At 45.2% G+C, this 23,335-nt stretch overlaps 1 protein-coding gene across 1 annotated transcript; it reads right to left on the bottom strand.

Moving 5' to 3' along the window:
• Positions 1-1,514: 1,514 nt before the first annotated feature.
• On the bottom strand, positions 1,515-21,213 carry LOC123157812 (L10-interacting MYB domain-containing protein-like). The gene is made up of 4 exons (XM_044576006.1): positions 20,902-21,213; positions 2,938-3,208; positions 2,306-2,547; positions 1,515-2,218 (listed from the first exon to the last, which is right to left on the bottom strand). Exons 1-4 carry the CDS (start codon positions 21,211-21,213, stop codon positions 1,670-1,672), a joined length of 1,374 nt encoding a protein of 457 aa, XP_044431941.1. The 3' UTR covers positions 1,515-1,669.
• Between the last annotated feature and the right edge of the window lie 2,122 nt (positions 21,214-23,335).

The following is a 23,335-nucleotide window of genomic DNA, read 5'->3' as shown; positions in this document are numbered from 1 at the left end:
TTTCATGTGTAATGTGAACACAAAAACAAGATGCAAATCTCATAAACTATTAATTTGGAAATAACATATAGTAATATTACAATATAAAAGCGACTTGCAAATATCATAAAGTGCTTACCATTACAATTTAGAACCAGAGTTGAAAATATCATATATTGCATAATATTACAAGTTAAAAGGGAGTTGCAAACTACAAATAGATGGATGATCTCAAGGTACAAGGCTGACGGCAATAGCCTCACGTGTAGCGGCCATGGTACCATCATCGTCAGGTGGTAAAGCGTTGGCACCTGTAAACGGCTGTGGAGGTTGCACGTATGCATCATTGTCAAACTTGTCAAAATGCTCATCACGTAACTTGCTATCACGAATGTAGTTGTGAAGACACATGCATGCAGTGATGATCATCTTTTGGGTCTCCGGTTTGTACCGTGGTATGCCTTGGAGAATACGCCATTTCATCTTGAGAACACCAAATGATCTTTCGATAACATTGCGCAAAGAAGAATGTCGATGGTTGAATGTCTCATACCTCCCCATGGGAGGGTGTTGTTGGAAATCAGGTACATGATACCGTTGCCCTTTGTATGGTGCTAGATATCCAACTCTGTTGGGATATCCGAAGTCGACAAGGTAGTATTTATCTATAATAAGACATCTTGTACATAAGAATATGCATGCATACACTTTCATAATAATATGCATAGATACAAGAGATTACCTGTGGGTGGTTGTGGATAATGCTCATAGCGAACTATAGCATCGCTCCATACACGTGTGTCATGAACAGATCCGGGCCATCCAGGAACAACAAAAGTGAACCTCATATCAAAATCACATACTGCCATGACATTTTCGGTTGTGTACCCTTTCCTATTCCTATGTTGGGGCTCCAATTCCTTGGGAACAACCACTTTAATGTGTGTTCCATCTATGGCTCCAATAGCATTTTTGAAATGAGGCTAGAACCTTGTTTTTCTAAGTATTGGATGAGGTTCAGAGAAAGATGGATCCATTGGCCTAATGTAGTCACCGGCCATGCGGTCAACACACTCCAAAACCTCATGGAATTTTTTGTTGGTGACCGAACGACTATGTGCAAACCGATCCGCCACATTGTCAGTGGTCTGCGTTGTCCCCAAAGTCCATAGAAAAAGCGCCAACGCTTCTTTGGATGATATGTTGCAAGTTGACTGAAGGCCATAGTTCTCAACCAACAGATCATGCAATGGGTAAAACACTGACCTCCTCATTCTGAACATAGCGTAGAATGCTTTTGGATCCCGCTACTTCTCTTCCACCCATTGGAGGCCAGTAACAAGGGGTAATCTTCTTGACGCATACGGCAACGATTTGCTTGACGACGCCATTTCCAAAGCAAATGCAATCAGTCCTGCCTAAAATTCCTCATCTTCTTGTTTTTTTTATCCATCTGGCACAAGCACATACACACATAGGAGGTTAACAACAAGATACAGTAGCAGGTTTCAAGGATACAAGTTGAAAGCACATACTTTGGTTCAAACCATAACATAGTTGAATAGGATGCAAGTTCAAAGGAAATACATGGGTTCAAAGCGAATAATATAGGACAGTACGATACAAGTTGAAAGCAATCAGAACATAGTTCACTACGATACAAGTTGAAAGCATTCGAAACATAAAGGTTCTACTTATTGTTGAACTCCCATGCTTTGTTTATCCATATCAGCCTCGCACTAGGCTCGTGAGTCTTGAAGGCAGAGAAAACATCACGGTTTGTCTGATCCTTGAATAGCTGTGAAGCATAGAAATGAACATCACTCCCAGGTGCACCACCATCTGCTTCTACCATGGCCATCATTTCATGAATCTCTTGTCTTGCTGAAACTTGAGTCTCATCTCTCTTGTTCCTTGAATCAAAGAGGTCCACCATACGAACAAATGCCTCATTCTTTGCATGCTCACTTGCCCACTTTTCATTCGCCTTAGGACTTGGGGAATAAGGAGATGCCCTCTTCTTCCCAACCTTTGCACGATTCGCACGAGGTGTAACTTCAGTTTTTTCACCTTCACAACCAGACTCATCATCCAAATTGATTCGAGACGTAGAACCTTGATATGTGGGAATTGGCACTCTCGCATGCTCGTTTGTGACACAACAAGCATCAAACACCTCCTCCATTTTGTCCTCCTCCGCAAGTGGAGCATGCCGATACTTGGTAGCCTGCGGACGTGCCTGCAATGAAAAAGCATCTATCCATGTTAAATGAAATGAAATGACAGAAGCAACATAACTCGGTAAAATGACAAAACAAAAAGGCACCTTCAACTCCAATGCCCACCACTCATCCGTAGCAGCAATGGTCTTTGTATAAGGATCTCTTCCGATGCCCGAAGCTTTTTGAAGCAATGTCTTCCATATGGCATAATCACTTCTACATGCATCCCACCGGTTTCTTAATTGTTGGTGAGAATAGTTTCTCCCGGAGCGCTCATTAAACTTAGTAAGCAAATTAACTTGGCCTACATCGGACAAAGTGGTGTGTCCTGGAGCGTGGTTATTGGCTCACACCTCCTCTACGCACACATCCATATAAATGGAATGAGCCGCAGCATCCCAAATTGCTTTCGGACCCTTCACTTTTTCCATCTACAACATTCACATGTCAATGTTTTTACTAAGCAGACATCTATCCATACCAACACAGAATTAATAGTAAGCAATCAATCATATAGAAGTACATTCCTTACAGATTTTCATACAATGTTTTTTGCTAAATGTTGCATACAAAAAATTTCAGTACATGCCATCAATCACATGTTTGCATCATCCAAAGCAACATACAAATTAACTAACAAGAAACCATACAAGATTCCCCTGCTTTGCCTCCTGTAGCAGCAGCAATACAATGAGAAATCATGAGGAAGAAGAGAGGCAGTGGAGGAGGCACTCACCAGCTATCCTGGTCGGGCGGAGGCCGGGCGCATCCTGCTGCCGGGCGGGGGGAACGGAGGGCGGGCGGGCCTGCGGACGCCTCCTGCTGCAGGGCGAGGATGGACGTCGGGGCGGGCGGGGAGGAGTCGAGGAGGGGCGGCTGGTCCGGGAGGAGTGAAGGAGAAGGGGCGGCCGGCCTGGGGCGGCGTCGTAGGGGCCTCCCGCCGGCGGATCGGACGACGCCGGGGCCGGGAGCTGGCTGGCGGCGTGCCAAACCCTAGCTCGAGATAGCTGGAGACGATGGGTGTGCGGGGACGAGGAAGCGCTTCATGAGAAATCCCCTGCTTTTTGCCTCGCTCGGTCGGCCCTCCCCGGTGGCATTCTAGCTGTAAATACAGTTGCCAATAGGGGTATTTGGTTCAAAGCGAACCATTTTGTTTTGAGGGAATGGCCAGAATGACCAGAATTGCCAAGTTTCGGTGATTCTAGATTACACTGTAATTCTGAGATGATTTTGGACCATTCTTGAGGCAGAGATGAGTTCTTTTGTAATTCTGATTCCTCAGGAAGTAATTCTTCACAATTGAGCCAAAAGAACTGGCCCTTAAAGAGCTCAATTATGACTTCAAACTTGCCGGTGAGAAGAGGTTGTTTGATATTAGCTCACTTGATGAATGGAGAACCCAGGCCTATGAGAATGCCAAGCTATTCAAAGAAAAAGTCTGGCATGATAAAATGATACAAAAGCGTGAGTTTAATGTAGGAGATTATGTGTTATTATTCAACTCTTGTTTAAGATTTTTTGCAGGAAAACTTCTCTCTAAATGGGAAGGCCCCTACGTTATCGAGGAGGTCTATCGTTCTAGTGCCATAAAAATCAACAACTTCAAAGGCACAAGTCTGAGGGTGGTAAACAGTCAAAGAATGAAACATTATATCTCAGGTAATCCTATCAATGTTGAAACTAATATTATTGAAATCATAACCCCAGAGGAATACATAAGGGACACTTTCTAGAACGTTCCAGACTCCGAAAAGGAATAGGTATGTGGTACGGTAAGTAAACCGACTCCAAAACAACTCCAATGGCAATTTTTATCAGTTTTGGAATATTTAAGAATTTTAGGAAGAAAGAAGTAGTCCGAAAGGGACACGAGGCCCCCACGAGAGTGGAGGGCACGCCCCCTGTCTCGTGGACACCTCGTGTGCTTTTCGGACTCCGTTTTCTTGCAAGTTACGTATTTTGGTCGGTAAAAATTCATTATATATACTCCCGAAGGTTTTGACCACCATATCACGCAAATATCCTCTGTTTTCGTTTCGAGTTGTTTCTGTTTCAGATTTAGAGCATCATGTCATCTCCAAGCACTCCCAAGGACAAGTTTTTCGAGAGGGTTATCAACCCCTATCTCGTGGAGGTGCTGCAACACCCTCAAACCATTGAGATGCGTGAGGGGGTGCTGCACATCCATGATGTGGAGGGACCAAGGCATACCGAAAGCATGGAGACAAAGCTCGAAGCCGTGGAGCAACAAGTTTTCAAGTGCCAAGGGATGGTGGAGCATGGACTCAACGCTAACCAGATGATGATCACGGAGTTCACCAACAACCACAAGCTGGATGCCAAAGTCATTGGAGAGACCATCTTCAAGCTTCAAGAGAAAATCGAGCACCTCCAAGCCCAGATCTATGACCTACAAAACCAGAACTGTGAGTATGAATATAGATTCAAAAGAATGAGTTTGGCAGCAGATTTAAGGATCCCGGAGACTCGATCATCCTTCTATGATGGTGAGCCTATGCCTTGGAAGACGGACGACAAGCCTAAATCATCAACAACTCCTACTTCACCACCTCCGAGGACATAATCACATGGGTATGGGCACCCCCCTTGGCAACTGCCAAGCTTGGGGGAGGTGCCCCGGTATCATATCACCATCACACTCCTATCTTTACCGTTTTATTTAGTTCGATCCTTTTAGTAGTATCTTGATTTAGTAGATTTAAGTTTTGATATCAAGTAGTTTGAGTTTTGCTTTGTGATCTCTTTATGTATTAGAGTCCATGAGCTATCTATAATAAAGATTAGTGTTGAGTCAAGGGCTTTGCTATGTTGCTATGATCTTGAGAAAGTAGAAAGAATAAAAGAGTTCATATTGATCTTATGATTAGTAATGACTTCACACATAGAAAGTATGAGGCATAAAAGTTGTTGAGAGTTGATAAACGTAGTTTCGGTCATCGTTGCAATTAATAGGAAGTGATAAGGAAAGAGAGGTTCACATGTAAATATATTATCTTGAACATCTTTTATGATTGGGAGCACTCATTAAGTATGACATGCTAAAAGAGATGACATTGGACAAGGAAGACAACGTAATGGTTTATGTTTTCTCACATCTTAGTTAAAGTATATTGTTATTGACCTTCCAAACATGTTGAGCTTGCCTTTCCCCCTCATGCTAGCCAAATTCCTTGCACCAAGTAGAGATACTACTTGTGCTTCCAAATATCCTTAAACCCAGTTTTGCCATGAGTGTCCACTATACCTACCTATGGATTGAGTAAGATCCTTCAAGTAAGTTGTCATGTTGCAGGTAATAAAAATTGCTATCTAAATATGTATGACTTATTAGTGCAGAGAAAATAAGCTTTGTACGATCTTGTTGTGGAAGCAATAAAAGCGACGGATTGCATAATAAAGGTCCACATACAAGGGGCAATATAAAGTGACGTTCTTTTGCATTAAGATTTTGTGCATCCAACCCTAAACGCACATGATAACCTCTGCTTCTCTCTGCGAAGGGCCAATCTTTTACTTTATGTTTTTACTTTATGCTTGAGTCAAGGTGATCCTCACCTTTCCCTTTTCATTTTATCCTTTGGCAAGCTCCTTGTGTTTGAAAGATCATGATATATATATCCAATTGGATGTAAGTTAGTATGGGCTATTATTGTTGACATCACCTAAAGGTGAATACGTTGGGAGGCAACACAATAAGCACCTATCTTTCTCAGTGTCCGGCTGAAACTCCATAACCACAAGTATTGCGTGAGTGTTAGCAATTATAGAAGACTACAAGATAGTTGAGTATGTGAACTTGCTGAAAAGCTCTATTGTTGACTCTTTCTGATGTTATGATAAATTGCAATTGCTTCAATGACTGAGATTATAGTTTATTAGTTCTCAATGAAGTTTTTGAACCATACTTAACATTGTGAATTGATTGTTACTTTAGCCTAAGAAATCATATGATAAAATCTATATATATTGCTGTTATAAGAATGATCATGATGCCCTCATGTCTGTATTTTATTTTTATCGACACTTCTATCTCTAAACATGTGGACATATTTTTCGTTATCGGCTTCCGCTTGAGGACAAGCGAGGTCTAAGCTTGGGGGAGTTGATACGTCCATTTTGCACCATGCTTTTATATCAATATTTATTGCATTATGGGCTGTTATTACACATTATATCTCAATACTTATGCCTATTCTCCCTAATTTTACAAGGTTTACCGTGAAGAGGGGGAATGCCGGTAGCTGGAATTCTGGCTGAAAAAGGAGCAAACATTGGAAACCTATTCTGCACTGCTCCAAAAGTCCTGAAACTCCACGAAACCTATTTTTGGAATTAATAAGAATTATTGAGCGGAAGAAATACACCAGAGGGCCCACACCCTGTCCAGGAGGGTGGGGGCGCCTCCCCCCTACTGGGCGCGCCCCCTGTCTCCTGGGGCCCCTGGTGGCCCCCCGGTGTCCGTCTTCTTCTATATGAGGGATTTTACCCTGGAAAAAATCATGGGAAAGCTTACGGGACGAAACTCCGCCGCCACGAGGCGGAACCTTGGCAGAACCAATCTAGGGCTCCGACGGAGCTGTTCTGTCGGGGACACTTCCCTCCGAGAGGGGGAAATCATCACCGACGTCATCACCAACGATCCTCTCATCCGGAGGGGGTCAATATCCATCAACATCTTCACCAGCACCATCTCCTCTCAAAACCCTAGTTCATCTCTTGTATCCAATCTTGTATCAAAACCACAAATTGGTACATGTGGGTTGCTAGTAGTGTTGATTACTCCTTGTAGTTGATGCTAATTTGTTTACTTGGTGGAAGATCATATGTTCAGATCCTTAATGCATATTATTACTCCTCTGATTATGAACATGAATATGCTTTGTGAGTAGTTACGTTTGTTCCTGAGGACATGGGTGAAGTCTTGCTATTAGTAGCCATGTGAATTTGGTATTCGTTTGATATTTTGATAAGATGTATGTTGTCTTTTCCTCTAGTGTTATTATGTGAACGTCGACTACATGACACTTCACCATTATTTGGGCCTAGAGGAAGGCATTGGGAAGTAATAAGTAGATGATGGGTTGCTAGAGTGACAAAAGCTTAAACCCTAGTTTATGCGTTGCTTCGTTAGGGGCTGATTTGGATCCATATGTTTAATGTTGTGGTTAGGTTTACCTTAATACTTCTTTTTTAGTTGCGTATGCTTGCAATAGGGGTTAATCATAAGTGGGATGCTTGTCCAAGTAAGGGCAGTATCCAAGCACCGGTACACCCACATATCAAATTATCAAAGTACCAAACGTGAATCATATGAACGTGAAGAAAACTAGCTTGACGATAATTCCCATGTGTCCTTGGGAGCTCCTTTCTCATTATAAGAAATTGTCCAGGCTTATCCTTTTCTACATAAAGGATTGGGCCACCTTGCTGCACTTTATTTACTTTATTTACTTGCTACTCGTTACAATTTAGTTTATCACAAAACTATCTATCACCTACAATTTCAGTGCTTGCAGAGAAAACCTTACTGAAAACCACTTATCATTTCCTGCTGCTCCTCGTTGGGTTTGACACTCTTACTTATCGAAAGGACTACGATAGATCCCCTACACTTGTGGGTCATCGTGGATGCCCACACGGAGAGGAGTACGAGGGTTCACTGGTTCGGCTGCGGTGTGAGGCTGCCGTCTCCTCAGGGCCTGGCTAGCGGTGGGAGTATTAGGGGGCTGTGAGGCCTCAACGGCAGCACAGGCGGCCACTAGAGGCAGGAGAAGGTGGTCTCGCCGACGCTGGTTTGGGCGGCTGGTGCAAGAAGAGCAGCACTTGAAGAAGCAGCAGGACCGTTCGATTCAAATCCAACGGTTACTGCCGCTACAATCGTTTGTTGACTAAGTTGACAAGCCCTGCGTACGCGTCAACTTAGTAGGCCCACAGGTCAACCTCCCAACCGATGCGCCCCAGATGTCAGTGGGAGGAATCATTTTTTTCGCGTAATAAGGAGGCAGTTGATTGCATGCGGCCAGGCCAGCGGAGGGAGTAGGGTGGGCCAGGGAAGCCTGCCCGGCATCATAGCGGGCCACAAGAGGAGGGAACAGGCAGTCCCGCTGGCGCTAGTGTAGGAGGCTGGAGCAGGAAGATCAGATATTGAAGAAGCACGTCGGCCGTTGGATGGACATCCAACAGTCACTACTGCTAGAATCGTGTGTTGACTGACAAAGCCTAGCGTAAACAAGTCAGCCTCGAAATTTGTGGCGTGTACAGCCCATTTGCTATTATTTTTATAATTTTTTACTCATTTTCTAATTCATATGGAAATTATTGCAGCCCGTTTTCCATTTTTAGAATTGCTGCCCATTTTCTGGTCAGTACCAGGGTTAAAAAAATTAACTAAATATGTGAGAAACTTTGAAAATTCGCAAATTTTGGCTGGGGAACAAAATATTCTTAATCCAAAAATTAGTAGCCAGACTAAAGCAAATTTAAAAATAAATTAGTGCTATGCCATGTTAAATCCAATGAAATACTATAAAATATCAGTGAAGAACAAAAACAAAAAAAAGAAACTAATATCCCATTTGCTATTTTTTGGAATTTTCAACCCCTTTGATATTACTTTTAAGAGACACTGACCATACTCTTTGGCCAGGCCGGAATGCATCCCTCCTCGCCTTGAAAGATTTGCAGCCCAGTAAGTCGAAGAAAACAAATAGGCCTAGCTTGGGTATTCTTCAAGAAGAAATAATGTGCTACCTATTTTCCCAAAGAAAAACCTGCTGGGCTAGTCATGTTGTTAGACGGGCCACAGAGACCGCACAACCCAGTTTATAGCCTGCTACTCCGAATTACTACTCAAAAAAAAGTTGTGCAATTCTGTCGTTAATTAACTATACGTTAAAAATGATGTGGGTCCCGAATATCAGCATGGTGGATTAGAGTAAAAGAATGAGGGGTGCATCTGAGTAGTAAAAGAGGCGCTTGCTTATGTTCGGGAGTGGACCTGGTGGGTCCGTTCTGTCATACTCACAACTACAGTTCTCTCCCGATTCACTATGTTGACAGGGAGCGTTTTGAAAAAAACTATGTTGACAGGGCCGGACGGCGGCGCCGCGGCGAGCACACCAAGGCGAAGGATAAAGTGTTGTCGCCAATGTGCCAGGCTAGGTTGGACATTCTTATTGAAAAATAAAAATGGACCGGAACTATTTACGACATTGACTACGATTTGCATGGGTCCGCTGGTTACAGGAAGAAAATTCTTGGAGAAAGAAGACTGATCACTATCTTTGCCTAAGAATAATATCGACTGAATGTAACGACACTATCATAGAAAATAATATCCTCCTATTAAATCATGAATATAAAGAACCGGTCCATGAGCATTTAGCTTTATTTATTTATTTACTTATTTATGTTTAGGGGACCATGAGCATGTACCTGGGCCGGATTCATGTGAGAGCCTCCCTTCCAGTTAATTATGGGCTCCTCTATTGGGCCTTCATCAGTGGGCTGCATGTTATCAACATGTGGAAAATGTGTTCCGTATGAAAAATAGTATGCGTTACGTACGGTACGGGGCACTAAGGATCGAACTATGCAACGACTTCCAAAACATTGTGTTTGTCATTCTAACAACACATTTATTCAACCAACAGACGAAATATACTACTGATTGTACATTGAAAATAGCAGCAGCAGCAACCAGGGCTGGGGGTGTAACAGAAGCAGTAAGCAGTCCAGAAGAGTGAAGACGCAACTCTCTCTTCCAAAGCAAACATCAGCCATTATTACAAAAGGGCTACCAAAAAAGAACAAGTGTATGCATCAAACTAAATAAAGATCCTACTACACCAAGTGTACGCATCTAACTAACTGGCTCAGTTAGATGTTACCATTTATTGAGCTGTGGAGATCGGCTGACGGCTTGAACCAGATGGGTGCCTGACAGGGGAAACTCCAGCCAGTAGGTCGAAGTCTGATACTTGCAACCCTCTCTCCTACTTTGGGCTGCAGAGCGTGGCAGCACATATCAGGGTATGGTGCATGCAGAGACGCATTGTACACTGTGTACACATAGTTTTGCATGATGAACGAAACCACGCTACCATCATGGCGAGATTGTATTCCGCGAAACAACATGTTTGCTATGTGCGAACGATTATCAATCGTTCACCGTCGTCTGATCGAGCCAGGAACCACCTGTAACTGCCATGCCGCTTTTCTTTGAAAGGTTGTGGGATTAGGAAGGGTAGGGACACCAGGCAGCCTATAACATCATATCAAGTTGGAGTCAAATAAAAAAGGGCTCTTGATGTAGTCAATCTTAAGAACATCATGTTATGAGCATGAATATTTTCTTAGCAAATGTTGACAGTAATATAAGCAAGCCATCACAATATCATAGGAAAGTAACATACTGCTGTAAAAGTCGACTGTAGCAATGACTGGAGTAGGCCAGTAATACGTCCAACCATAGAAGGAGTCGATAGTGTAAATGAAGCCCTTGTATTCAATGGCATTAGAGAACCATGGAGGATGTATGATCCTACGATGGACATGCAGATTTATCCACTTACCGCAGTGACCTGTCAGATAGGCGAGACCGCGGTTGAAGAACGCAATTAGCCTGAAGTCTTTATAATTCGCAGATCTTGTGGGCACTTGGCAGATTACAACCTTGAGCAAATCAAACTTGGTATCATGTTGGCTACTGTAGTATTCTGAGTATTCTGGGCCGCGGTGCCAAAGCAGTGCAGTGTTAATCGAAGGAAGGGGGATCAATCGCCGAGTGTAGACCTCCACGAGCATCCAGCTACCGCGACCGTCGACAAGCACAATCCAAGATGTGTTCATACCGTCCCAGTACATACCGTTAATGTAGTTGAGGGTGATGGAGATCGGATCGCAGTCAAGGGGGTTGATGCTCGCCACCCTATGATCGTTATGCTGCGTGACATGTTGTTTCTGAATATCAGGCGGCATCAGCAAGCAAGGAGCTTGCTTAAAAAGCTCCGGCCTGAGGGCTTTGAGTAAACGGTACAGCCCCGACGAGCACGCGGCGAGCGGCATGGTACTGAGATTGTCCACAAGCGAAAAATTGAGCTTGATTACCTCTGTGGGGAGCGAATTCCATCCACTTTTTTGGCGGACACTGCTCGGTTCTGCCATTGTTAGTGCTTGGGTTTTGGACGAGGGGGAAGCGCCTTAGCGGGGATGGAAGATTGGACGAGATTATGTGCGGATAAAGATGGAGAAGCGAATATGTGCTACGGGAAGTGGACAGATGATGATGACTACAGCATGCCACTTGACTTACGAGACACATACCAGCAACGTAGGGTCATATCGATGCCAGACAACTTGCTTGAGTGATCACAGTACTGGTACTCCCTACAGTACCTACTATTATGCCCTAACTTGCTTGAGTAGAGTAGTAGAGTAGGACTCTGCTCTAGTACTAGCACCGGAGGAGTAGTATATTCTAATCTAAAATAGTTACAAACTTCAATGCCCGAGCGTGGAACGACTATGAACCGTGCTCAAAGACCGTGTCTACGTGGTGTTTGGAATTATATGCAAAAGAAATAGCAAGATGCCCGTGCATTGCACGACACACCATCATCACCAAATCGATTTTTCTCTACTCCTACTCCTATAAAAGACTCAGTTGGTGATGATGGAGGCGAGGAGGCGTGTTCATCTAGGTGTGCAGCGGACGGCACAGTACTATTTGATTTGTTATAAAAAACAAAGAAGAGTAGTAGAGATAGAGATAAGAGTAGAGATAGAGACTTAGGGAGGAGCACGAGGTTGTGGGAGATAAGGATGAACGAGGCAAGGCCTTATCTATAAATGTGGAGAGAGGTGCGGGTATCTTTTGTAAAATTGTCATAGGTGGCTTTCTATCCGTCAGATATAGATCGGACAGTCTATATTTCAAGATGGCAGGCACATCATCATCACCAACTCGGTTTTCTACAAGAGTAGATAGATAGACTAGGGAGTACTAGTAAGGACACCATCTAATGCTTCGTGTGCTACTCCTGCGATCCATTCGGCGGCCGTAATGTCCCCTACAGTCACTCCTCCTGCGCTACATTCGGCGGGCGCTGTTAAAATTTGGGGAGCACACTCTCGCGACTGCTGGCAGCCATGACTTCACCGACGACGACTTCTTCCCCGACCTCGGCAACCTCTTCCTCAACGACCTGGGCGACAACATCAACGCTAACGGTGCTGCTCCCGTTGCACCGTATGTGTTTCTGTCCTTCCTGTTTGAAATCGTGGTAGAATTCATGTTTCTACTCTGTATCCTACTACTATGCTAGTCCACATGATTAGTTTAATCTCTGTTGTAGCCATCATGATTTATTTTGTGCTTATTCGGATTAAATCTCGTAGTAACTTGCTCATATATTCAACTGGCGCAACATCCCCTACATCCACTCCCATTTCATGGATGGTCTGGTCGATGCCTCCAAGGAGCCCTTCGTCTACTGCTATGAGTGCCCGATGCCACTTTGGGGCTCGCCGGCAGACATGGTGCATCACCTCACGGATGCGTGCAACGGTCACTACTGGCCCTTAGCGGAGAACATCAAGTACGAGACATGCTACCCGTTCACCATGCTGGAGTCACTGGAGTATCACCGCTGCCTGCTAGTCTTGGAGGAGGACGGCAGCGTCTTCCTCTTGATCGTGGGCATCGGCGAGGCCCGCGCAGGCTGCCGCCCCGTCTCTGTAGTGTGTGTCAGGGGCGACGCCGCTGACGCTGACACTGACACGAGGCCGATGTACGGGTGCGTGCTCAGTGTTACTACCCCTCCGGGTCACGTGGGCGGCGACACTGGCTACATCGAACGGACTTGGACTCTGCGGAGCTGGGACCTTCCCGCCGATGTGGACTTGGAATACCCATGGTCTTATTTACCCACCAACGCGGTGCACGGGGACTCCAAGGAGGTTCACGTGGACATACGCATTATCAAGTTAAATGTTGATCGTCAGTCTTCGCTCATTGTAATCCGCTGTTTAAGCATGTGGAGACTTCCATGCATGATCTTGCACTATTGGAGTATCGCACACGAATAAAAGTGTATCTGTTTATGGTTTAGTCTAGAATCTTCCGTGTATGAACTTTTACTACAGTACTGGTGAAAGACTTACTATGAACCATTTCTTACATCTCCTTTGCCCCTTCCAAGTCATCCTAATTTAATCCCTCCGTCTAGGTGTATAAGGGCATGGTTAATACTTCATAGTATAGCCAACGGTTGACTACAAGAAAGTGCCATGTCATCTGTAGCCAACATGTATAACAATCGATACTCAAAAATAATTCTAAAAGATCATTTCTTGCAAAGCACAATAAGTGTTATTTCTTCACAAGTTTTGGATGCAGGTTGAACAGCTGAACGCTTTTGTTTGCAAAAGACACCTTTTTGTCTATTTCACCCGGATGTTTGTGAGCTCTAGAGATGAAATAATATCTGAAGAAACCTATCGATACCCGTTACACATGAGATGACCCCCACATCCTTTGTAAAAATAAACAACTCCCCGATCAATGCATTTCACTCTTCGGTGCAACGCACGAGCACCTTACTACTATAGATTAGTACGACCAAAAATTGAACTAACATTATATATAGTGCGATAAATGTTGATCCATGTCACCTAAAATTATATCATTCAAAACTATGTTCAAATACAAATCCAACAATATAGTTTTTGTTGACATGCACTAACATTTTGTCAGTTAAATCTTTAGTCAAATTCAATGGGGGGCTAATAAACCACGACCGATGTAGTACAAGTGTAGAGGGCGGCGCTGCACGGGAGTCTCACCCCGCTTGTGGCGCGACAGTAAAGTCGTCATATCAAAAAACCCAACCACTGACAGTAATAAGTGGCCTGGTAAAATAAACGGACAAGCAACCATCACATCCCTCCATCTTTTTTGCATTTCATCTCTCTACATTTACTTTCTTCGGTTCATCTTGCACACTCGATCCCTAGCTACTAGTCCTAGTATCCCTAGCTACTACTCCTAGGGACAGTTCTTTTGGCGGCTTAAAAAATAAGCCGTCTCTTCCCCGGCTTTTCCCATAAGACTAGTCACAGTGGAGAGTAACATTAAGGCGCCTCACTCATTTATTTGGGCTTCTAAACTACTAACTCTGTCCTGGTTTGTAGGTCCCTTTTGTAGTTTGTGTCAAATTTTGACTAAAGATTTAACTAACAAAATGTTAATGCATGTCAAGAAAAATTATTTCATTGGATTCGTATTTGAACATAGTTTTCAAAAATATAATGTTTGGTAACATGCGTGAACATTTTGTTAGTTTAATCTATGGTCGAAATTTTGCACGAAATACAATGGGGACCAATAAACCCGGACGGAGGTAGTACTACTAGTACTCCCTTCATTTTTATATACAAGGCCACAAATTCAAATTATAGGTACCAAGATAAAAATCAATGTGTGCTTTACAAGTCAATTTATTTTCTCGTTTACCGGGTTAATTAACAGGGTGCATGCACATTAGAAGAAATTGAGTGGTTGTGAGAGAGGAAGTAGATGAGTTTGTCATTATCATCCACTACATGCATGCTAGTAATTAAGCCATGGGTTACTAGTATGAGGAAACATCATTAATATTTGTCTCGATTACTGTTGGTGGCCTTGTATAGATGCAAAATGTATTTTTTTATAGTGGCCTTGTATACAAAAATGGAGGGAGTACCTCCGTCCTGGTTTATTCGTCACCATTGTAATTTGTGGTAAATTTTGACCATAGATTTAACTGATAAAATGTTAGTGTATGTGACATCACAAACATTTCATTAGTTAAATTTATGATCAAAATTTGAAACAGATTACAATGGGGACCAATAAACCAGGACAGAGCTAGCAGTAAAGGGATTACTACTAATCTAGAAGCCTAAATGAACTGGCCCCTGGTACTCCTACTAGTAGTACTAGTACTCAAGTTGGAATTCCAATTGCACGACACAACTTGTTAGGCAAAAAATTTGATACAGGGTGTAGGAAGCGGTTTGGGAATTTGCATGCCTTTCCGACCAGTGAGATACTCCGTACAAAGTACAACAGAGAAATAACCACAGAGAAGGAAGCTAAAAGTGAATAATCAAATGAGCATTTTTGTATTTGTTTTGCATTGAATCGTTTCACAAGCTTGACTATTGCTGTTTTTCTACTTTTACAAAAACCACATCGTAATGTTAAAACGTGCATTTGCCCGTACATAAGTAATAGTAGTACTTCCTCCGTCTAGGTGTATAAAGTCTTCCCTCCTACTTGGTCACGGTGCACAACCAAAGATGGCTTATTCACCTGGACGGAGGGAGTAGCACAGTCTGCAAGCATATATATAGAGAGACGTGTAGTGCGATAGTATATAGTACTAAAGTTTGTGCTGTACGCACCTACTTACAAAATGCGTACGGATACACAAGGTTTCCAAACTTTCCCTCTTACATACTTAATTAAGGACGCTAATAATTCCCGAACATTCGGGATTTATCATTTGCGTCCCAAAACTAACGAGATCACCTTACGATCCTAAATTATACTCCCTACTAAAAGCCACGGCGCTCGCAAGAGCGCTTGCGGCACACCATGAGTGCCCTGGTGCGTGGCGTTTCCCAGCGCACCGACACAACGCCTCTTCCTCAGCCTCGCAACTTGCGAGGTGCTGATTGGCGGCTTGCCGGCGGGCGAGCGCGATCTCATCAGTGTGGTGATCCGGTGCCAGCATGTACTCCTCCTCACTGGAAGCGTGCACCCGGTCCACATACCGCCAAGCCTAGATGAGGCGCTTGGGCCCGACTACACTTAGGGCTTTGGCACGGGCGTCCTCCGCCACCCTCACATCCCTTGCACGATCCTTCTGCCAAAGAGCCAATTGCCTGACTCTCTCGGACGTGACATAGACCTGCCAGGCAGCTTGCCCCATGGCGCGCTTCTCTTCCTCGACCTTCTTCTCCGCCCTCTATTTTGGCGTGCTCTGCCGGCAGCAAAGCCTCCCACATGGCGACATCCATTTCTTTCCAAAGCTCCTCAAGGCTGGGGGGCTCGGCGGGCGGCGCGGTGTTCTCCTTGTAGCGGGGAGACGACGTGTCCTCCGACGCGCGTGCTGTTGAGATTGGGAACACCGACGCGTCCACCTCGACGTGTCGCGGCGAGGAGTGGAACGCCTACGCGTCATCCTCGACTAGTGGCGACAAGGAACGAAACAGCGACGTGTGACCATCCGGGCGAGGCAGCAAGGGGCGCTTAGGGCTTGGGAGGGGCGATGCCATGGTGGTCGACATGAGAGGGAGGGGGAGGAGATAGCGATGAACGTGAGCGTTCTTCCGAATGCCGTGGGAGGTGCAGTATTTATAAGGAGCAATGGCCTACGTAAGATATGAACTGGGCTGCACTGACTTAACTGTAGGTCCAGTTGCGTCACTGACATGTGGGCTAGACCCTTGTTGGGCCCATATGTTAGTGACCGAATGCACCTGCAGTTAAGTAACTGAAGTAGTGTCCCGAAAGATATGTTGCGTGATTAACATAACAGCTAAGTGGGCATATTTGTTGGAGTAAATTATAGGGGAGGGAAGGGGTGGAAATATTGCTGGTCACAACGGATTGGACGAGCGTGGGGGAAGGAGAGTCATGCATGCAGATTTTTTCCACACGGAGTGGAGTGGTGGGACCGCCGGAGGGAGAAGGAGAGTCTGGCAGGCATATTGTTTCCACACATGGAGAGGAAAATATTTGGAGATGAACAGGCTTCCTCCAGGTATGGGGAACGGTGCATAATCAGTCATCTTGCATGCCGGGCTAGGTATAGTCTCAAGTCATTAAAAACATACACACCCCACACATGTTCATATTTCAAGGTGCACTAAATTATTGCATGCGATGATTAAGGCTGGCCATAATGGTGGTATCTTAGCTGGTATGATTCACACGGGAATAGCAAACATGCTGATGTGGCAAAGAATTAAAGAAGAGAGGGGGGTTAGAGTAACTAGTGTTCATGCATGCATTGGTAAACACATTTTTTGTGAAGAACAACAGCATTAGTTGAGTACTTTTGCGGACTTCAAAAACTATTCCACCGCCTCTACTATCTTGCTAAGAGTAGGTGAAATTTTTGAATCGATCCCTTTAAACTAGAAGGGAGGTAGTAGTACTCTAATAGCTAACCTTGTTGTGAAGACAAGATAGGACATGGCACGCACCTGGACGGAGGAACTAGTCTGCATTGTGCATTTAAGTTTTGTCTGAAGTCAATGTACCTCTACTTTGACCAAACTTATAGAAAAATGTATTAACATTCACAATGTCAAATCAATATTTTTACACTCATTATAAAACGTAGTTCTTATACTCATTATAATCAGTATTGTAGATATTGATATTTTTAGTATAAATTTTGTCAAACACTTTGCAAACGGTTGACGGGAGTAAAAAGGACCAGAGGGAGTATCTGATACGTCTCCAACGTATCTATAATTTTTTATTGTTCCGTGCTATTATATTACTTGTTTTGGATGTTTATGGGCTTTACTTTACACTTTTATATCACTTTTGGGACTAACCTACTAACCGGAGGCCCAGCCCGTATTGCTGTTTTTTTGCCTATTTCAGTATTTCAAAGAAAAGGAATATCAAACGGAGTCCAAACGGAATGAAACCTTCGGGAGCGATCTTTTTGGAACAAATGGAATCCATAGGACTTGGAGTGCAAGTCAAGAAGCAATCGAGGAAGCCACGAGAGTGGAGGGTGCCCCCCCCCCACTGGGCGCGCCCCCTGTCTCGTGGGCCCCTCGGGCATCCACCGACGTACTTCTTCCTCCTATATATACCCACGTACCCCGAAAACATCAGAGGCGACCACGAAAAACTATTTCCACCATCATAACCTTCTGTATCCGCGAGATCCCATCTGTGACGCCCCCGATTCAATCATACACTAATCATGCACGCAAATGTGTACGATCAAGATCAGGGACTCACGAGAAGATATCACAACACAACTCTAAAACATAAACAAGTTTGCCTTAAGAAGGCTAGCACAAACTGGAATACAGATCGAAAGAGGCGCAGGCCTCCTGCCTGGGATAGGCACCTGGTCGTCGTCAACGGGCTGCACATAGTAGTAGGCACCTCCGACGTAGTAGGACTTGTCATCGACGGTGGCGTCTGGCTCCTGGGCTCCAACATCTGGTTGCGACAACCAGGTAGAAGGGAAGGGGGAAAAGGGGGAGAAAAGCAACCATGAGTACTCATCCAAAGTACTCGCAAGCAAGGAGCTACACTACATATGCATGGGTATATGTGTAAAGAGGCAATATCGGTGGACTGAACTACAGAATGCCAGAATAAGGGGGGGATAGCTAGTCCTATCGAAGAATACGCTATTGGCAGCCTCCGTCTTGCAGCATGTAGAAGAGAGTAGATTGAAGTCCTCCAAGTAGCATCGCATAGCATAATTCTACCCGGCGATCCTCCCCTCGTCACCCTGTGGAAAAGCGATCACCGGGTTGTCTGTGGAACTTGTCTGGGTGTGTTTTATTAAGTATCCGGTTCTAGTTGTCATAAGGTCAAGGTACAACTCCGGGTCATCCTTTTACCGAGGGACACGGCTATTCGAATAGATAAACTTCCTTGCAGGGGTGCACCACATAACCCAACACGCTCGATCCCATTTGGCCGGACACACTTTCCTGGGTCATGCCCGGCCTCGGAAGATCAACACGTCGCAGCCCCACCTAGGCCTAACAGAGAGGTCAGCACGCCGGTCTAACTCCTATGGCGCAGGGGTCTGGGCCCATCGCCCATTGCACACCTGCATGTTGCGTGGGCGGTCGAAAGCAGAACTAGCCCCCTTAATACAAGAGCAGGCTTACGTTCCAATCCGGCGCGCGCCGCTCAGTCGCTAACGTCTAGAAGGCTTTGGCTAATACCACGACGTCGAGTGCCCATATCTTTCCCGCGTAGTTGGTTAGTGCGTATAGGCCAGTGGCCAGACTCAGATCAAATACCAAGATCTCGTTAAGCGTGTTATTATGAAGCAACCACGAACTCCGACCAGGGCCAGGCCCACCTCTCGCCTAGGTGGTCTCAACCTGCCCTGTCGCTCCGCCAAAAAGATCCACACAGAGGGCCGTCGGGACAAAGGTCCTTTCTGCCCCCAATCCGTGAATCACTTGCGGGCACTCAACGAGCCGACCTGACTTTAGTCACCATCTGTATATTATGTATATATGTATAGTATATACCCGTGATCACCTCCCGAGTGATCACGGCCCAATAGTATAGCAAGGCAGACTGACAAGAATGTAGGGCCAATGATGATAAACTAGCATCCTATACTAAGCATTTAGGATTGCGCGTAAGGTATCAATGACTGTAGCAACAATGACAGGCTATGCAGCAGAGTAGGAGTAACCGAACAGTAACATGCTACACTACTCTAATGCAAGAAGTATAGAGAAGAATAGGCGATATCTGGTGATCAAGGGGGGGGGCTTTCATGGTTGCTCTGGCAAGGAGGAGGGGTCGTTAACTCCGTAGTCGAACTGGGCAGCAGCAGCGTCGGTCTCGTAGTCTACTGGAGAGAAGAGGGGGAAGAAATAGTAAGTACAATGCAAACATAAGCATGACTACGCATGACATGACAATGAGCGGGGTTAGGTGTGCCCTAACCCGGTAGTAGGTGATACCAGTGAAAGGGGGAAACATCCGGGAAAGTATCCCTGGTGTTTCGCGTTTTGGACAGGTGATCCGGAGGGGGAAATTTGCGTGTTTGCTATGCTAGGGATGTGTGGCGGACGAACGGGCTGCGTATCCGGATTCGTCTCGTCGTTCTGAGCAACTTTCATGTAGAAAGTATTTTCATCCGAGTTACGGATTATTTTATATGAGTTTCTAAAGATTTAATCATTCTCTGGAATTTATTTAATTAATTTAAATCAACATTATCCAGAATAGTATGGAATGATGTCAGCATGACGTATGTGTGATGTCAGCAGTCAACAGTGCGGTTGACTGGAGTCAAAGCTGACTTGGGGGTCCCACTGGTCAGTGACAGGGACTACTAACAGTTTTAGTTAATCTAATTAGACTAATTAGTGAGGAGGGGCCAGGCTGTCAGTGGTCCATTTTTTTAACAGAGTTTTATTTATTTAAAATAGTCTAATTAGTTAGTGGGTCCAGTCTGTTAGAGACTCAGGTTAGGGATTGTGTTATTTTAATTAAGTGATTAACAACGGTGGGGGGGCCATATCTCTGTTGCAGTGGGGGTGTTAGTGGGTTCAGCAACCACCGGTGCTAATCCGGTGGCTCCGGCGATCGCCGGCTGGCCGACTCCGTCCACGGGAGCTCACCAGGGTGGCGGCTTTGAAAAGCCCGTTCAACGGTGAATCTGGTGGTGGTCGTGGGGCGGTCGGAGGTGGAGCGTAGAGGCGGTGGCGTTGAGCGGGGCGATGGCAGTGCCTCTATTTGCGGGGCACGACGCACGGGGCGATCGGGAGCATGGCACAAAGGGCGCGCTTGGCACGGTGAACGCGTGCTCACCGCGGGCGCGCGCGTGGGCGGTCTAGCGTGCGGTGACCGCGAGCAAGGCGTGAGGCAGAGAAGGGGAGAGGCCCAAGGCCTCACCAGAGTTGATGGGGAGAGGGGACGCCGAGGCTTGCTGGCGGCCGGCAAGGAGGAGGACGAGGACGCGAGGTCCGGCGAGGAGGCGGTCGAGGTGGCGTTCCATGCGACGACGACGTGGTCCTGTGGCGTCGGGGGCGGCGAGGCGTGGGGTAGGCCGTCGTGGAAGGTGACGAGGAGGCGGCGAGGTCCGGTGAAGGGCAACACCCGCGACGGGGCGCGGGGGAGGGGGTCGACGTGAGCGTCGAGGCGATGGGGGTGTCCGGCGATGGGGGGGACGCTGGCGTCGCGAGGTGGGGGGGAGAGCGGGCTCATCCCCGAAAGGGAGAGGAGAGACGTGGGGAGTGGGGGTGTGCGGTCGGGGGGGGGGGTGGGGGTTTTGGTACCCTGGGAGTAGGGGGTTAAGGGAGTGGGGGCGCGGGGTGGGCCGGCCAGTACGGTGGCCAGCTGGGCCGAGGCGGCCCAGGGGAGTGGGGGTCTACTACTCCTTTTGTTTAACTTTTGTTTTTGTTTCCATTTCTTTTTATATTTATTGCTTTGTTGTTTCCATCCACTATAAAATATCTAGGCATTTTATAAAAATGTGTTTATTGCACCATATTTACATATGAAAAATATGGCACCTCCCGAACATTTTTGTTTTTAACTTTTGAAAACTTTTATTGTTGACATTAATGTGAATTTGAATTTGAATCGTTTTTGAACCATCGCGAGATTAACTACAGTGACATCGGTGACATGGCATCATCCGGGCGTCACAATTCTCCTCCACTACAAGAAATCTCATCCCGAGATTTAAGAGGTCGTGTAGGGGGGGATTATGGTTACAAATATTCTAACGAGTCTTCTTGGTCTTGGTTGCTCTTCTTGGGGAAGTCGATCCATTACGTTGATGTCTTCATTTCTCTACTTCAAGTCATCAAGATGAAGTCGGCATGCTTTCTTCGGGGGTTCCATCGTACTTATGAAAGAATAAGGGGGGTATTCCGGGAGAACGAACCTCTACAAGGTTGACTATCTGGTCGATAACATCGGGGAAGGTGGCAGAAAGTAACGCTCGAATTGAAACTTAAGAAAATATTGAGAGCAAAGTAATGAGGTTTCATGGGAAGTTTCGAGCAAGCGGGCAACCTTCCGATGCCTGAAACAGGGCGTGAAAGGGGCTCAAAGCATTTGGGAATAAGTATTGTGTGTGTTACCAAAATAGATCACTAGGAAGGTGGTCCGTGAATTACATACGAGGCCACGCACGAGGAGCAACCTTGCGAACAGGGGGTGTACAGGAGTCACGTTTTGATCCTGTGGAACTGTGGGTTATGGGCCCACCATGTGGGCTAATAGTAGGAAGAGGGGTGACGTCTTGCACGATCATGTAAGCAAGGCAAGTCAGAGAATATCCGGTCAGTTTATGTTGACAGCATCACTGGTACCAAGGGCGAGGGACGAAGAGAACCATTTTCCTGCTCGTTGAACGAGGCGGACCAATAGGCAAAGTTCTCGTCCATCGGTGGCTACCAGAATGTCATCAACAATAGTAACAGGGTCTTGCTGACAGAATTGTACAACGAGGTGTTTACATAAGCAGGAGAATATTACTGCTTAGATCATATAGACCACAAGAAAGGTTAAACCAAACAATGGAAAGGAAAATATGATTATCGGATTAAACAGAACAATGGAAAGGAAAATGCGTTAAAACACATATTTCAGGGGTATTTCCTTCCCAATGACAAATAGAGTATGATATCCGTGACAGGATATAATGTAGAAAACCCTCTAGGTAAGGGGAGAGAAATTTCATTACATTACCCATACAACGGTGTTTGGGGTAATTAATAAAGAAAATTTTGCATTATGCTTCAAATGTTATTATTGATGATCAGAGTACCACAGACATGCTTCGAGATAGCATTGAAATGGTCTTCGAGCCAGGTCGGTCTTTGGATACTCAAAGGATTCATCAGGAACAACTTATAGAATAAGTCTTACAATTTCCTCACGAAAGAATGGTTAACATTGCTAAAGAGGATACTATAACAATAGGTCCTCCGGTCAGGTGTGCTAGGCATGACATCATCTTACCGTGTCATATAAAGACCAATGTTATAACTCTTGGAAATATGTCTCAATCATCATATCTGACCGAGATTCAGATCTGATTGGTGCCAGGATGCCTCGGATTCAGGATGCTTGAGAAAAAAGGTGCAACACAAATTGACGAGATGCCATTGTAAGATTCTCGGGAAATGAACTATGGAAGCGAGTTCCAAAACAAGAGTTCATCATTTAACCAAGGAGAGGACGAGGAGGTGGTTGATGGACTCAGCGAAAATTCCTCAAGATTTCCAAAAGGATGGATTTCCACAACTATGTGAATAAGGAGATAACATTTGTCAGATCAGATGACATAATGAGGTATGCTCGAGGAAAACATACA

Source organism: Triticum aestivum, chromosome 7B, assembly GCF_018294505.1.
Source record: "Triticum aestivum cultivar Chinese Spring chromosome 7B, IWGSC CS RefSeq v2.1, whole genome shotgun sequence".
NCBI classification, from domain to species: domain Eukaryota; kingdom Viridiplantae; phylum Streptophyta; class Magnoliopsida; order Poales; family Poaceae; genus Triticum; species Triticum aestivum.
This window is presented reverse-complemented; position numbering and strand designations above follow the sequence as displayed.